We start from the raw sequence: 17,878 nt of genomic DNA, 5'->3' as shown, positions 1-17,878 counted from the left end.
AGAGAAAGAGAAGAGAAAGAGAAAGAGAAAGAGAAAGAGAAAGAGAAAGAGAAAGAGAAAGAGAAAGAGAAAGAGAAAGAGAGAAAGAGAGAAAGAGAGAGAGAGAGAAATGTGAAAGCATATGTAAGTGGATAGAGATTTACACACACACACAAAGACTTTCATCACACACTTACAGCCCACCTGAAGTGAAGTGTATGATTGCTATTTTTTCCACTGAAAGATCCTTGTCAGTCAGAAACACTCTTTATTGATGCCATATGAGCATTTTAACAGGCCTGAAATCAGTTGTTATAGACAGGGAACGTACGGATTGGACAGCTAGTGGGATTTGAAACGGAACAGGGCTTTGAAGGGACTTTAGAAAGTGCTTACTTTGACCTCAGACATGGTTGTGTATTTTGTATAGCTCAGCACTGGTTTATTGCCATTGGTTTACTGTTTGTGTGGTTCTGAGTTTACAGCATTGTTGCAGTGAGCTATAGCTTTACTATCAGCCTGGGTGGCAAGGGGAGATTGCTGCTCATTTTCATTGCCTTGTTAAAGACGCAGTGTGTACCAAATGGCACCCTATTCACAATATAGTGCACTACTTTTGATCAGGACCCGTTGGACTCTGGTCAAATGTAGTGCGCTGTATAAGGAATAGGGTACTATTTGGAACGAACACACAGGGCATTTGTGAGTTCCTGTTCACAGGAAATCACTCTCTGCATTCGTTCTCTCTCACACTGCCTTCAGCACCAAGCACTCAAATGTCAAAGAAATGAAAGAAGTGTTAGAATATGCAGCAGTGTATTTACTCAAAGCATGGAGGAGAACTATATTCCTGTTGAAGATCACAAGACGGATGATGAGGATGATGATGATTTTTTTATGATGCCATTGGTATAATTTTATAGAATTGAATATTGCTGATCTGCTCTGAAAGATAGTGCTGACAACAATGATGATGCAGATTTAATTTGTAATAAAAAATGAATAAAATGTTGCCTTGATTTAACTAGGCAAGTAAGTTATGAACAAATTCTTATTTACAACGACGGCCAAACCCAGACGACGCTGGGCCAATTGTACGCCGCAGTATGGGACTCCCAATCACTGCCAGATGTAATACAGTCTGGATTCGACCAGGGACTGTAATGACGACTCTTGCACTGAGATGCAGTGCCTTAGACCGCTGCGCCCCTCGGGAGCAATGATGTGTGAAGATGCTGTGAAGATGTGAAGATGCTGAAGGAAACCGGTTTCAAAAGTATCTATATCCACTGTAAAATGAGTCCTATATCGACATAACCTGAAAGGCTGCACAGCAAGGAAGAAGCCACTGCTCCAAAACCACCATAAAAAAGCCAGAGTACGGTTTGCAACTGCACATGGAGACAAAGATCATACTTTTTGGAGAGATGTCCTCTTGTCTGATGAAACAAAAATAAAACTGTTTGGCCATAATGACCATCGTTATGTTTGGAGGAAAAAGGGGGAGGCTTGCAAGCCGAAGAACACCATTCCAACCATGAAGACTGCTTCCATCACGTGGACTGGGATATGTTCCGTATTGCGTCAGACGACAACATTGACGAATACGCTGATTCGGTGTGCGAGTTCATTAGAACGTACGTTGAAGATGTCGTTCCCATAGCAACGATTAAAACATTCCCAAACCAGAAACCGTGGATTGATGGCAGCATTCGCGTGAAACTGAAAGCGCGAACCACTGCTTATAATCAGGGCAAGGTGACTGGAAACATGACCGAATACAAACAGTGTAACTATTCCCTCCGCAAGGCAATCAAACAAGGTAAGCGTCAGTATAGAGACAAAGTAGAATCTCAATTCAACGGCTCAGACACAAGAGGTATGTGGCAGGGTCTACAGTCAATCACGGATTACAAAAAGAAAACCAGCACTGTCACGGACCAGGATGTCTTGCTCCCAGGCAGACTAAATAACTTTTTTGCCCGCTTTGAGGACAATACAGTGCCACTGACACTGCCCGCAACTAAAACATGCGGACTCTCAGACGGCATCCCCAGCCGCGCATGCGCAGACCAGCTGGCTGGTGTGTTTACGGACATATTCAATCAATCCCTATCCCAGTCTGTTGTTCCCACATGCTTCAAGAGGGCCACCATTGTTCCTGTTCCCAAGAAAGCTAAGGTAACTGAGCTAAACGACTACCGCCCCGTAGCACTCACTTCCGTCATCATGAAGTGCTTTGAGAGACTAGTCAAGGACCATATCACCTCCACCCTACCTGACACCCTAGACCCACTCCAATTTGCTTACCACCCAAATAGGTCCACAGACGATGCAATCTCAACCACACTGCACACTGCCCTAACCCATCTGGACAAGAGGAATACCTATGTGAGAATGCTGTTCATCGACTACAGCTCAGCATTTAACACCATAGTGCCCTCCAAGCTCGTCATCAAGCTCGAGACCCTGGGTCTCGACCCCGCCCTGTGCAACTGGGTACTGGACTTCCTGACGGGCCGCCCCCAGGTGGTGAGGGTAGGCAACAACATCTCCACCCCGCTGATCCTCAACACTGGGGCCCCACAAGGGTGCGTTCTGAGCCCTCTCCTGTACTCCCTGTTCACCCACGACTGCGTGGCCACGCACGCCTCCAACTCAATCATCAAGTTTGCGGACGACACAACAGTGGTAGGCTTGATTACCAACAACGACGAGACGGCCTACAGGGAGGAGGTGAGGGCCCTCGGAGTGTGGTGTCAGGAAAATAACCTCACACTCAACGTCAACAAAACTAAGGAGATGATTGTAGACTTCAGGAAACAGCAGAGGGAACACCCCCCTATCCACATCGATGGAACAGTAGTGGAGAGGGTAGTAAGTTTTAAGTTCCTCGGCGTACACATCACAGACAAACTGAATTGGTCCACCCAAACAGACAGCATCGTGAAGAAGGCGCAGCAGCGCCTCTTCAACCTCAGGAGGCTGAAGAAATTTGGCTTGTCACCAAAAGCACTCACAAACTTCTACAGATGCACAATCGAGAGCATCCTGTCAGGCTGTATCACCGCCTGGTACGGCAACTGCTCCGCCCACAACCGTAAGGCTCTCCAGAGGGTAGTGAGGTCTGCACAACGCATCACCGGGGGCAAACTACCTGCCCTCCAGGACACCTACACCACCCGATGTCACAGGAAGGCCATAAAGATCATCAAGGACAGCAACCACCCGAGCCACTGCCTGTTCACCCCGCTATCATCCAGAAGGCGAGGTCAGTACAGGTGCATCAAAGCTGGGACCGAGAGACTGAAAAACAGCTTCTATCTCAAGGCCATCAGACTGTTAAACAGCCACCACTAACATTGAGTGGCTGCTGCCAACATACTGACTCAACTCCAGCCACTTTAATGATGGGAATTGATGGGAATTGATGTAAAATATATCACTAGCCACTTTAAACAATGCTACCTAATATAATGTTTACATACCCTACATTATTCATCTCATATGTATACGTATATACTGTACTCTATATCATCTACTGCATCCTTATGTAATACATGTATCACTAGCCACTTTAACTATGCCACTTTGTTTACATACTCATCTCATATGTATATACTGCACTCAATACCATCTACTGTATCTTGCCTATGCCGCTCTGTACCATCACTCATTCATATATCTTTATGTACATATTCTTTATCCCCTTACACTTGTGTCTATAAGGTAGTAGTTTTGGAATTGTTAGCTAGATTACTTGTTGGTTATTACTGCATTGTCGGAACTAGAAGCACAAGCATTTCGCTACACTCGCACTAACATCTGCTAACCATGTGTATGTGACAAATAAAATTTGATTTGATTTGAAGAATGGGGGTGCAGCATCATGTTGTGGGGGTGCTTTGCTGCAGGAGGGTCTGGTGCACTTCACAAAATAGATGGCATCATGAGGGAGAAAAAAGATGTGAATATATTGAAGCAACATCTCAAGACATCAATCAGGAAGTTAAAGCTTGGTCGCAAATGGGTCTTCCAAATGGACAGTGGCCCTAAGCATACTTCCAAAGTTGTGGCAAAATGGCTTAAGGACAACATAGTCAAGGTATTGGAGTGGCCATCACAAAGCCCTTAACTCAATACCATAGAAAATTTGTGAGCTGTCACGACTTCCTCCGAAGTCGGTCCCTCTCCTTGTTCGGGCGACGTTCGGCGGTCGACGTCACTGGTCTTCTAGCCATCGCCGATCCACCTTTAATTTTCCATTTGTTTTGTCTTGTCTTCCCACACACCTGGTTTCAACTCCATCAATTACATGTTGTGTATTTAACCCTCTTTTCCCCACATGACCTTGTCAGGTATTGTTTATTGTAAGTGCTTGTGCACGTTATGTCTGGGTTTTTTGTCCCATTGTATATATTGTTTTAGTTCAAGGTGATTTTTATCATTAAACTGATCCGTTGTAACACAGTCTTTGCTCTCCTGCGCCTGACTTCTCTACCGCCAGTGCGCACACCTTATATGAGCAGAACTGAAAAAGTGTGTGTGAGCAAGGAGGCCTAGAAACCTGACTCAGTTCCACCAGCTCTGTCAGGAGGACTGGGCCAAAATTCACCCAACTTATTGTTGGAAGCTTGTGGAAGGCAACCCGAAACGTTTAACCGAAGTTTAACAATTTAAAGGCAATGCTACCAAGTACTAATTGAGTGTGTGTAAACTTCTGATCCACTGGGAATGTGATGAAAGAACTGAAAGATAAAATAAGTCATTCTATATACTATTATTCTGACATTTCACATTCTTAAAATAAAGTGGTGATCCTAACTGACCTAAAACAGGGAATTTTTACTAGGATTAAATGTCAGGAATTGTGAAAAACTGAGTTTAAATGTATTTGGCTAAGGTGTATGTAAACTTCCGACTTCAACTGTAGTTGGCCTGAACAGCATTCTGCTATGACTGTGGTATGTTGTTATTAATCTACCTTGGTTGAATGCACTGACAGCCTTGAGCCTTCTTGGGTATGAATCTACAAGCTTGGCACACCTGTATTTGGGGAGTTTCAACCATTCTTCTCTGCAGATCCTCTCAAGCTCTGTCAGGTTATAATACAAGCTGAAATATATCACTCTACTATTATTCTGACATTTCACATTCTTAAAATAAAGTGGTTATCCTAACTGACCTAAAACAGGGACATTTTACTAGGATTAAATGTCAGGAATTGTGAAAAACTGAGTTTAAATGTATTTGACTAAGGTGTATATAAACTTCTGACTTCAACTGTGCTTGGGTTACACTTCACACAGGCATTTACACAGGCAGAACAATTCTGATATTTTTTTCATTAATTGGTCTTAAAAAGATCTGATGTGAAAAGATCTGATGTGATTTGTCAAAAGACCAACTGGTGGAAAAAATATCAGAATTGGGCTGCCTGTGTTAAGGCAGCCATATATGCTTTTACACAAAGTACAGGAGGACATTGTCATATCCATAGAACAGGACTCTCAGGCTCCTAAACTGAGTTAGATGATGGTTTGATGATAACAGGTGATGTCAGATGGTGGTAATGCCAAGTATTGGTGATGCCAGGTGATGGTGATGCCAGGTAGTGGTGATGCCAGGAGATGGTGATGCCAGGAAATGGTGATGCCAGATGATGGTGATGCCAGATGGTGGTGATGCCCGGTAATGGGGATGGCAGGTAATGGTGATGCCAGGTAGTGGTGATGCCAGGTTTTTGGTGATGCCAGATGATGGGGATGCGAGTTATGGGTGATGCCAGATAGAGATGATGCCAGGCCAGGGTGATGCCAGGCGATGGTGATGCCAGGCGATGGTAATGCCAGGTGAATGCCAGATCCTCACTACGACCTCTCTACCATTTCCATAATGCAGTCATGCAGGTCACATTGATCAAGAAGCAGCCGGTTCTGAAATGCATCTTTTAAGTCCAAAAATGTGTCAGTCAGCTGAGGAGGAGGAGGATGATAATGACGATGAAGACTCTTGCCACTTGCTCCCCTCTGTAACTCATCTGCTATCACTGTAATAGAACCACACCTGTCATTCATTCCCCACCCAGGTATCAGTAGTCCACCTGTTGAAGACAGTGCGTCTGCTCCGGCTGCTGCGTCTGCTCCAGAAGATGGACCGGTACTCCCAGCACAGCACTGTGGTGCTCACCCTGCTCATGTCCATGTTCGCCCTGCTGGCCCACTGGATGGCCTGCATCTGGTACGTCATCGGCAAGAAGGAGATGGAGGCCAACGCCTACTCCTGGGACATTGGTGAGTGGTGGGAGCGGCTATTTCTGTCTGATCAGGGATTTGGGGCATCACATCAGCGAGCAGCTTGTTCTGACTTGGAGGGGAGGAGGGGGGGTATCAGAGATGGGGAAAGTAGAGGTCAGGAAGAGAGGTGGGAGGGTGAGGGGTGAGCATCTGAGGGGTGAACATGTCAGAGAATGGATCAGGGGTATGGTGGGCATCGCATCTGTAAGTGGCTAGTTCTGTCTGGAGGGGTTCAGGGATGGGATCAGTCACCTGGCTAGAGACCATGGACATCAATGAATAAGCCGGACATCGGTGAGCAGCTAGTTCTGTCTTAGAGCTCAGGGGTGGGGCTGACATTTGGTGAGTGGGTGTTTTTGGTTGGTAGTGTCAGCTGGTTTCGCAGCATATCATGGCTTATGTGTAGTTGTTTTTGGCTAGCCTATATTAGCTTTCCAGCAAGCATCTCTCTCTGCAGTTTTAATGGCTGTGTTGATTATTTTATTGATTTGAGTGATTTCTAGCGAGACCTTTGTTACATATGCTAAAACATATTCATGCATGGGGAATTGAATGTGACTGGGGAAAAAACATGTCCTGTTTTTATTTGTTTCTGGAGTTATGATTGACAGAGTAGCATAGTCCCACAGTAATGACTAGTCATCGGCCCAAACTTCCCCTGAACTACTCCAGATCCAACACATAATGAGGCCTCTAGGGCTGATCCTCAATGAGTATCGATGAGCCAGGTGCTGTTCTCAATTACCTCTACCTGACGTCTCCAAACTGATTCTGGGTCAGTATTGATGGGGCCATGAGAAGCTGATGCTTTTTTCCCCAATTAACTCAGCCTCAGTGTCATAAAATGATCTGAGGTCAGTATATCAGGGCTACCGGATTAATGTGCTCTATCCCAATTACGGTATTCTAACACTGATCCCACGTCAGTGTCAGGAGCTCTGTGAGAGAGGTATATCCAATTACTATTCTTCGGTATCTGGTGGAGGTCTCAGGGGCCTGATGACTATCTCAACACTCACGTCACAGATAGAACCTGACCTAGGATCAGTTTTGGTTCTCAGGTACTTGCTATGGATTGGATTGCTATGGGATAGATTGGGACCAGAAATTGTCCTGGTTGTTTCTAACACCACATTATTTTCCAAATGATGATCATTCTGTGCAGTCCGTTTCTACCTGCTATTACTCCAGTTTGTATGTTAGGTATCCAGGGCTCTGGATACAGTGGAGACAGCTCAGAGAAGCTATATTGTTGACTCCAATTTTGGGCTCCAATTGTATTTAGATAGCTAGTGCAAGGCTCTGGGGAAAAGAAGTAAACCACGTAGGGAACAGGGAGACATTTAGAACAAAGCCTCACAAGAATGATTGGAGAAAGTTTCTACCACATTCCTTACACTTCTTCTACATCATGAGAGGGAGTGTACGAGAGAAGGGTAGAGAATTGGAACAAAGCCTGTCTTTCCCTCCCTCCTCTCTGTCTCCAGGCTGGCTCCATGAGTTGGGGAAGCGTCTAGAGTCTCCCTACGACCCCCTGGGGGAAGTGAACGGGACGGGGCTGAGCGGTCCCTCTCTGAGGAGTGTCTACATCGCTTCTCTCTACTTCACCCTGTCCAGTCTGACCAGCGTGGGCTTCGGCAACGTGTCGGCCAACACCGACGCTGAGAAGATCTTCTCCATCTGCACCATGCTCATCGGAGGTAGGGGTGACACACACAAGTACACATACACACATCACAATTCATGCATGTAAAATGTGACTGCCAGGCAGATAGTTCTATTTAGTTGATGGTCATCATTTTTGTTATGTCTGGTTTCATCTAGTTGTACTGTGATAAAGACTAAAGTGGCTGATCAGTTGGTTTGGACCAGTTTTATCTGGTTCAAACCAGAGACGTGAACTGGTTTTGGGGCAGAGGGTTTAAATGAGGTCACAGTGGCAAGTGTTCTCCCTCTGGATGTTCATGAGTCTGGATGTGGTAAATGTCCCCGACTGCCTGGGGGCAATCACACGCACGCTCACACACACACACACAGGGAGGATAGAGACATAAGGGGTGTGTGTGTGTGTGCGTCCCATGCCTCATCTCCCCTGTCTCCCCCCAGTGTTTATGAGATGAAAACAAAGACCTAGCCAGCCCAGATAGAGTCTGGTATAGGTCAGACCTAGTGTGTACAGTATATAGGGGAAATTGAGTTATTAGCCTCGAGTAAATCTTTTTCTTCTCTTCACTCAATCTCATGCCCCACCTCTCAATCTCATGCCCATCCAACTCCCAATTCAACCCCCCAAACAACCCCCAACCCCAATTTTACTCCCACACTCTAACCCCAAACCAATATCATGCCCACACCATCTTCCAATTTCATGCCCCTGCAAATCCTAATTGAACCCCCCAAAACCCTGCTTCCCTCCCTCCCCCTCTAGCGTTGATGCACGCCCTGGTGTTTGGTAACGTGACGGCCATTATCCAGCGGATGTACTCTCGCTGGTCCCAGTACCACACCCGTACCAAGGACCTGAAGGACTTCATCCGAGTCCACCACCTGCCCCAGGGCCTCAAACAACGCATGCTCGAGTACTTCCAGACCACATGGTCCGTCAACAACGGCATTGACTCCAACGAGGTGATTCAACTAATCAAGGGGCTTGATGATAACTTTTATTGTAGACAATTAAGATACTTGGCTGAAAATGTGGAGAGAGAGAGAAAGAGAGAAAGAGAGAGAGAGTGACTGAGACTCACTGAGACAGAGAGACAGATACGTAGGTAGACCAAGAAAAAGATAGAGACAGAAGCTGAGTGTGAGACAGTGGCCAATCATGCCTCGAGAGATGTTTGCCTGTGAGACACATAACAGAACAGAGCAAAGCATTCATATAGGATAGGGAGATTAATCACAGATGTATGAATTATAGATAGGCCTGTTGATTAAAGTGGGCCTCTGTGGGCTGATGACTCATTGATCTTTTCTGCTCAGCACTTTTCTGTTATATGCTGAAACAGAGACTGACAAACATTGTGTGTCAGGGATGATTAGATGTTGGAGAGATTGATTACTGTGATAGTAATGTAGCTGGTGCTTTGTGATGGGAACAATAGTGTGAAGCAGAGTTCTCAATATAGGGTCTGGGCCGGTATTCATGAAGAGTCTCAAAATCTAGCATCAGATCCCCTCTGTCCATTCAACACAATCTGTAAAGATTCCTCCCCACTCTGCTGAAAAGTTTTTTCTCCACTTTGCCATACATGAGTAATGGTTAAGAGCGTTGGGCCCGTAACCGAAAGGTTGCTGGTTCAAATCCCTGAGCCGACTAGGTGAAAATGTATCGGTGCCCTTGAGCAAGGCACTTAACACTTAATTTCTCTGACTAAAATGACTAAAATGTATGTACATTATTTTTTAATTGTGATTTATCAGGGGCTGCTGCAGCAACTTCAGCCCCACCACTTCCCAAGGCTATGCCCAGTTGTGCCGTGTCAAAAGTTCAACTCGCTCCATGCAGCACAGCCTAAAGTCAACACAACTTACTGCAAAATAGTTGCAATATTTTCACCAAAGTGCCTTCATTCAAAGTGGCCTGATACATGCTGATGTTTGGTGACATCATTACTTTTTATTTATTTACCTGACCTTTTTTAACCTTTATTTAACCAGGAAGTCCCTTGAGGTGAATAATAGAAATAAAAAAGTCAAGAGAAAACTGACCAAGATAACAGTTTAGTCAACTGCAATCATGCCATGGCTGTCAATTTCTCTCCCTCTTTCCTCCTTCCCCTCTCCTCTTCCTTTCTCTCTTCTTCTCTCTCTCCCCTCCCTCTTGCTCTCTGTCCACTTCCCCCTCCCCTCAGTTGCTGAAGGACTTCCCAGATGAGCTGCGCTCTGACATCACCATGCACCTGAACAAGGAGATATTGGAGCTGTCTCTGTTTGCCTCGGCCAGCAGGGGGTGCCTGCGCTCCCTGTCCCTGCACATCAAGACAACATTCTGTGCCCCTGGGGAGTACCTGCTGCGCCAGGGGGACGCCCTGCAGGCCATCTTCTTTGTCTGCTCTGGTTCCATGGAGGTGCTGAAGGATGGCATGGTGTTGGCTATACTGGGTGAGACATGGTGTTGGCTATACTGGGTGAGACATGGAGGGAGGGAGGGAGGGACAGGCGGGCGGGCGGGCGGGTGGGCAGAACGGTATGCAGACAGGCAGGCAGGCAGTCCGGGGACAGACAGACAGACAGACAGACAGACAGACAGACAGACAGACAGGCAGGCAGGCAGGCAGGCAGGCAGGCAGGCAGGCAGGCAGGCAGGCAGGCAGGCAGGCAGGCATACAGAGACAGGCAGGCAGACAGGCAAGCACACAGACAGACAAGCAGGCAGGCAGACAGACAGACAAACAAACAGACAGACAGACAGTCTGCAGGGAGGCAGGCACAGCCAACAAAATCCAAGTCCATTGTTGGAACACTTTGTGATGCTACTTGTCTGATTCCATCCCAACAGGCCACCTGTGGATCATAGTTTCCATTGTCGGGCGGAATCTACAGTCCTCTGTCACCTGTCACTCCCATGAGTTATCCATCCATTCCATTCACCATGAAAACCCCTGTTCTTTATGACAGCTACTGTGTCTGACCTCCAGCTGTATGCCGGCGTCTGACAGAAAGACCATCTACACTTCTCTATATTTTTCCTCTCTTCAATTTAAGGAGCTTTATTTGCATGGGAAATAAATGTTTGCATTGCCAAAGCAAGTGAAATAGATAATAAACAAAAGTGAAATGATCAATAAACATGAACAGTAAACATTACACTCACAAAAGTTCCAAAATAATAAAGACATTTCAAATGTCATGTTGTAATGATGTGCAAGTAGTTAAAAGTAAAAAAGGGAAAATAAAAAACATGAATATAGGTTGTTTTTACAATGATGTTTGCTCTTCACTGGTTGCCCTTTTCTTGTGGCAACAGGTGACAAATCTTTCTGCTGTGATTGCACACTGTGATATTTCACCCAATAGATATGGGAGTTGATCATTTGATTTGTTTTCAAATTTGTGGGTATGTGTAATCTGAGGGGAATATGTGTCTCTAATATGGTCATCCATTTGGCAGGAAGTGCAGCTCATTTTGTGGGCAGTGTGCACATAGCCTTTCTTCTCTTGAGAGCCAGGTCTGCCTTCAGCGGCCTTTCTCAATAGCAAGGCTATGCTCACTGAGTCTGTATTAATTCTTTCCAATGTGTCAAGTAATTATCCTTTTGTTTTCTCATGATTTGGTTGTGTCTAATTGTGTTGCTGTCCTGGGGCTCTGTGGGGTCTGTTTGTGTTTGTGAACAGAGCCCCAGGGCCAGCTTGCTTCGGGGACTCTTCTCCAGGTTAATTTCTCTGTAGGTGATGGCTTTGTTATGGAAGGTTTGGGAATTGCTTCGTTTTAGGTGGTTGTAGAATTTATTTGGCTCTTTTCTAGATTTTGAACATTAGCGGGTATTGGCATAATTCTGCTCTCTGTGCATTATTTGGTGTTTTACGTTGTACACAGAAGATATTTTTGCAGAATTCTGCATGCAGTCTCAATTTGGTGTTTGTCCCATTTTGTGAATTCATGGTTGATGAGCGGACCTCACAACCATAAAGGGCAATGGGTTCTATAACCAAATCAAGTATTTTTAGCCAGATCCTATTTGGCATGTCGAATTTTATGTTCATTTTGATGGCATAGAAGGCCTTTCTTGCCTTGTTTCTCAGATCGTTCACAGCTATGTGGAAGTTACCTGTGGCGCTGATGTTTAGGCCGAGGTATGTATAGTTTGTGATCTAGGGTTACGGTGTATAAAAGGAATTTGTATTCATGATCCTGGCAACTCGAACTTTTTTGGAACACCACTATTTTTGTCACTGAGATTTACTGTCAGAGCCCAGGTCTGACAGAATCTGTGCAGAATATCTAGGTGCTGCTGTAGGCCCTCCTTGGTTGGGGACAGAAGCACCAGATCATTAGCAAACAGTAGGCATTTGACTTCAGATTCTGGCTGGGAGCTGCAGACTATTCTAGTGTCCTCACCAATTCGTTGATATATATGTTGAAGAGGTTGGGGCTTAAGCTGCATCCCTGTCTCACTCCGTTGCCCTATGGAAAGGAATGTGTGTTTTTGGCCAATTTTAACCACACGCTTGTTTGTGTACATGGATTTTATAATGTTGTATTTCCCCAAACATGTATCGATGTACGCTGAGAGTGAATACATTTAATAAATAAATGAACAAAACAAGAACCACAAACAGCGCACCGACATGAAACAGCAACAATGACAACTGGGGAAGAAACCAAAGGGAGGGACATATAAAGGGCAGGTAATCAAGGAGGTGATGGAGTCCAGGTGAGTGTCATTTTGCGCGTACCGCTGGTGACAGGTGTGCGCCCTAACGAGCAGCCTGGTGACCTAGAGGCCGGAGAGGGAGCACACATGACACAACACCACTTTCCATCAATTTGTATAGCAGACCCTCATGCCAAATTGAGTCGTAGGCTTTTTTGAAATCAACAAAGCATGAGAAGACTTTGCCTTTGTTTTGGTTTGATTGTTTGTCAATTAGGGTGTGCAGGGTGAATACGTGGTCTGTTGTACAGTAATTTGGTAAAAAGCCAATTTGACATTTCCTCAGTTCATTGTTTTCTTTGAGGAAATGTACAAGTCTCCTGTTAATGAAGAGAATTTTCCCAAGGTTGCTGTTGATGCATATTTTTATTTATTTAACTAGGCAAGTCAGTTAAGAACAAATTCTTATTTACAATGACGGCCTAATGGGGAACAGTGGGTTAACTTTGTTCAGGGGCAGAACGACAGATTTTTACCTTGTCAGCTCAGGGACTCGACCCAGCAACTTTTTGGTTAAAGGCCCAACGCTCTAACCACTAGGCTACCTGCTGCATATCCCCCTGTAGTTATTGGGGTCAAATTTGTCTCCACCTTTGTGAATTGGGGTGGTCAGTTCTTGGTTCCAAATATTGAGGTGCCAGAGCTGAGGATGATGTTAAAGAGTTTAAGTATAGCCAATTGGAATTTGTGGTCTGTATATTTGATCATTTAATTTAGGATACCATCAACCCCACAGGCCTTTTTGGGTTGGAGGGTTTTATTTTGTCCTGTAGTTCATTCAATATAATTGGAGAATCCAGTGGGTTCTGGTTGTCTCTAATAGTTGATTCTAAGATTTGTATTTGATCATGTATATGTTTTTGCTGTTTGTTCTTTGTTATAGAGCCAAAGAGATTGGAGAAGTGGTTTATCCATACATCTCAATTTTGGATAGATAACTCTTCGTGTTGTTGTTTGTTTAGAGTTTTCCAGTTTTCCCAGAAGTGGTTTATTCTAGCCATCCCGGGTCCGGGATCGTGAATACAGCCTAAAGCTCATTACCATAACGCAACGTTAATTATTCGTGAAAATCGCAAATGAAATGAAATTAATATGCTAGCTCTCAAGCTTAGCCTTTTGTTAACAACACTGTCATCTCAGATTTTCAAAATATGCTTCTCAACCATAGCAAAACAAGCATTTGTTCAGAAAACTTCAGATGTTTTCAATGAGGAGACTCTCAGTTAGATAGCAAATGCTCAGTTTTTCCTGAAAGATTATTTGTTTAGGAGAAATCACTCCGTTTGGTGCGTCACGTTTAGCTACGAAAAAAACCTTTATCCAGGAGTGTAATTATCCCCGCAGCTCATTAGCATAACACAACGTTAACTATTCATGAAAATCGCAAATTAAATGAAATTAATATGCTAGCTCTCAAGCTTAGCCTTTTGTTAACAACACTGTCATCTCAGATTTTCAAAATATGCTTCTCAACCATAGCAAAACAAGCATTTGTGTAACAGCTAGCGCAGCTAGCGTAGCATTTAGCGTTAGCATCAGCAGGCAACATTTTCACAAAAACCAGAAAATCATTCAAATAAAATCATTTACCTTTGAAGAACTTCAGATGTTTTCAATGAGGAGACTCTCAGTTAGATAGCAAATGCTCAGTTTTTCCTGAAAGATTATTTGCTTAGGAGAAATCGTTCCGTTTGGTGCGTCACGTTTGGCTACCAAAAAGAAACGAAAAATCAGTCATCAAAACGCCAAACTTTTTTCCAAATTAACTCCATAATATCGACTGAAACATGGTAAACGTTGTTTAGAATCAATCCTCAAGGTGTTTTTCACATATCTCTTCATGATATATCGTTCGTTGAAAGCCTCCTCTCTCCTCTCAATCACTGGATGACTGCGTGCAGCTTGTAGATTACGCACCAATTTAGACAAAGGACACCGGGCGGACCCCTGGTAAATGTAGTCTCTTATGGCCAATCTTCCAATGATATGCCTGCAAATACGTCACAATGCTGCAGACACCTTGGAGAAACGATAGAAAGGGCAGGCTCATTCCCAGCGCATTCACAGCCATATAAGGAGACAATGGAAAACAGAGCCTCAAAAATTCTGCCCATTTCCTGGTTGAAGTTTCATCTTGGTTTCGCCTGTAGCATGAGTTCTGTGGCACTCTGTGGCATATCTTTGCACTTTTGGAAACGTTAGAGTGTTTTCTTTCCAAAGCTGCCAATTAAATGCATAGTCGAGCATCTTTTCGTGACAAAATATTGTGCTTAAAACGGGCACGTTTTTTTATCCATAAATTAAAAGAGCGCCCCCTATATCCAAGAAGTTAAGAGACTCTGGGTTGAGGTTAGTGATAAAGTAGTCTACAGTACTACTGCCAAGAGATCAGCTATAGGTGTACCTATCATAGGAGTCCCCTCGAAGCCTACCATTGACTATGTACATACCCAGCATCCGACAGAACTGCAGGAGTTGTGACCCTTTTTTTTGTTATGTTGTTGTAGTTTTGTATGGGGGGCATATGGGGGAGGGACTGCTGTTACCTCCAGGTAGGTGTTCGTCCCCCTGTGTGCTGAGGGTGTCGGGTTCTTGTCCAGTTCTGGAATTTAGGTCACCACAGACCAGTACATGTCCCTGAGCTTGGAAATTGTTGAACTCCCGCTCTAGGATGGAGAAGCTGTAATTGTTCAAGTATGGGGATTCTATTGGGGGGGGATAGGGTTAGGGTTAGGTAGCACACAGGAGGACATTTTTCTCTCTAGAAATCATTTCCTCAAGCCAGGATCATTTCCTCGAGCCAGATGTAAAATGTTCCTGTTTTGACTGATTTAATAGAGTGTGTTAGGTCTGCTCTATACTAAATTAGCATACCCCCTGAATCTCTTCCCTGTTTCACACCTGGTAGTTTGGTGGATGGGACTCTGTAACCTAGAGGGTAACCAGTGGGTCCATCTTCTTTATACCATGTTTCTTGTAAGATTACAATGTCTGTATTGCCAATTTATTTGATGAAGTCTGTGTTCCTGCTCTTTAGGCCAAAGGCAGATGACCTCAGACCTTGTATATTCCAGGATGAGACAGTCAAATCTTTGTGTTCTATAGTGACTAGTGTTGATTTTGTGTGGTTTAGGCCCGGACCATTACAGTAGGAGTGAGCAGAGCATGTTGACCATCTGATACATACCTCTTAGGTCACAGGATGGGGGCTTGGGGGGGTGTAATAGTGGGGGTTGGGCCTGTTGCTCTGCTCACAGCCTGGGCATTTGTCCTGCTGCCATATTGAGGTCCTTGCCGCAGAGGCGGTGGGCATGAGCTGGGCAGAAGGAGCATAGGTCTGATATGGGGGGGGTGCTACCGTTCAGGGTGATGTCCTTCAGGGTCCTGGCAAAAGTTGGGGTTGCTGCCTTGTAGAGGTAGACCTGGAAATAAAGGCTGTTCAAGTCCAGTGTGGAGTGGTGGGCCAGGTAGACATTAGGTTTTAAGGCACAGTCTTGTGAAATGCTTGAATTCACCCGCTGTATGGAGATAACCACTTGGGGAAAGTGGAAGAAGCTTTTTCAATCACTCCCTTGAGTGCTGTTGCCACCTTTTCCTGCTTGGCCATCAGGTTATTTGTGCATGTGTGAATTATGATGTTGCTGGGAGACCCTAGTGTGTCCTCTGACAACAGCTCCAGGGCATGCTTAGTGTTTGGGTACCAGAGTTTAGCCACTTTGTGTTTGGTAAAAAGTGTATGAATGAATGTATTTGTCATTTGAGTCAATGAGGAGCACAATCTCTGGCTTTTGTGTGTCCTCGATGGATGTGGGGGGCTGTTAGGAGGGGGTGGGGTCTATAGGGTTGGGTACTGTGTTGTTTATCCCATTGTGGTGTTGAGGTTGTGGTCTGGGTCTGGGTCTGGGGTGAGCTGTTCTGCTGGCTTGCCTGTGGGGGTGTTCTGATCACTGTAACACCTTAGCTCTCTGACCTCGTCCTTCAGTGCCATGTGTGCCACAGTTTGAAGAGATGTGATCAGACTCACTCAGGGTGGGGGAGTAGTCACAGAGAGATCAAATCAAATGTTATTTGTCACATACACATGGTTAGCAGATGTTAATGCGAGTGTAGCGAAATGCTTGTGCTTCTAGTTCTGACAATGCAGTAATAACCAACGAGTAATCTAACCTAAGAATTTCATAACAACTACCTTATACACACAAGTGTAAAGGGATGAAGAATATGTACATAAAGATATATGAATGAGTGATGGTACAGAATGGCATAGGCAAGTTGCAGTAGATGGTTTCGAGTACAGTATATACATATGAGATGAGTAATGTAGGGTATGTAAACAAAGTGGCATAGTTTAAAGTGGCTAGTGATACATGTATTACATAAAGATGGCAAGATGCAGTTGATGGTATAGAGTACAGTATATACATACAAAATGAGTAATGTAGGGTATGTAGACATTATATTAAGTGGCATTGTTTAAAGTGGCTAGTGATACATTTTTTACATCAATTTGTCCAATATTAAAATGGCTGGAGTTGAGTCAGTGTCAGTATTTTGGCAGCAGCCACTCAATGTTAGTGGTGGCTGTTTAACATTCTGATGGCCTTGAGATAGAAGCTGTTTTTCAGTCTCTCGGTCCCTGCTTTGATGCACCTGTACTGACCTCGCCTTCTGGATGATAGCGGGGTGAACAGGCAGTGGCTCGAGTGGTTGTTGTCCTTGATGATCTTTATGGCCTTCCTGTGACATCGGGTGGTGTAGGTGTCCTGGAGGGCAGGTAGTTTGCCCCAGGTGATGCGTTGTGCAGACGTCACTACCCTCTGGAGAGCCTTACGGTTGTGTGCGGAGCAGTTGCCGTACCAGACGGTGATACAGCACGACAGGATGCTCTCGATTGTGCATCTGTAAAAGTTTGTGAGTGCTTTTAGTGACAAGCCGAATTTCTTCAGCCTCCTGAGGTTGGAGAGGCGCTGCTGCACCTTCTTCACCACGCTGTCTGTGTGGGTGGACCAATTCAGTTTGTCTGTGATGTGTACACCGAGGAACTTAAAACTTACTACCCTCTCCACTACTGTCCCGTCGATGTGGATAGGGGGGTGCTCCCTCTGCTGTTTCCTGAAGTCTACAATCATCTCCTTTGTTTTGTTGATGTTGAGTGTGAGGTTATTTTCCTGACACCACACTCCGAGGGCCCTCACCTCCTCCCTGTAGGCCGTCTCGTTGTTGTTG

The 17,878-nt window shown here is 44.8% G+C and overlaps 1 protein-coding gene across 1 annotated transcript in view; it reads left to right on the top strand.

The window, feature by feature from the left end:
- LOC109904387 (potassium voltage-gated channel subfamily H member 8-like) overlaps nt 1–17,878 on the top strand; it is a 112,636-nt gene that overhangs the window by 53,465 nt on the left and 41,293 nt on the right. The window contains exons 7-10 of the mRNA XM_031789265.1: nt 6,068–6,272; nt 7,763–7,975; nt 8,704–8,903; nt 10,130–10,379. Coding sequence (XP_031645125.1) covers nt 6,068–6,272; nt 7,763–7,975; nt 8,704–8,903; nt 10,130–10,379 — 868 coding nt within the window. The remainder of the gene's footprint in view (nt 1–6,067; nt 6,273–7,762; nt 7,976–8,703; nt 8,904–10,129; nt 10,380–17,878) is intronic.

Source organism: Oncorhynchus kisutch, linkage group LG14, assembly GCF_002021735.2.
Source record: "Oncorhynchus kisutch isolate 150728-3 linkage group LG14, Okis_V2, whole genome shotgun sequence".
Classification (NCBI taxonomy): domain Eukaryota; kingdom Metazoa; phylum Chordata; class Actinopteri; order Salmoniformes; family Salmonidae; genus Oncorhynchus; species Oncorhynchus kisutch.
This window is presented reverse-complemented; position numbering and strand designations above follow the sequence as displayed.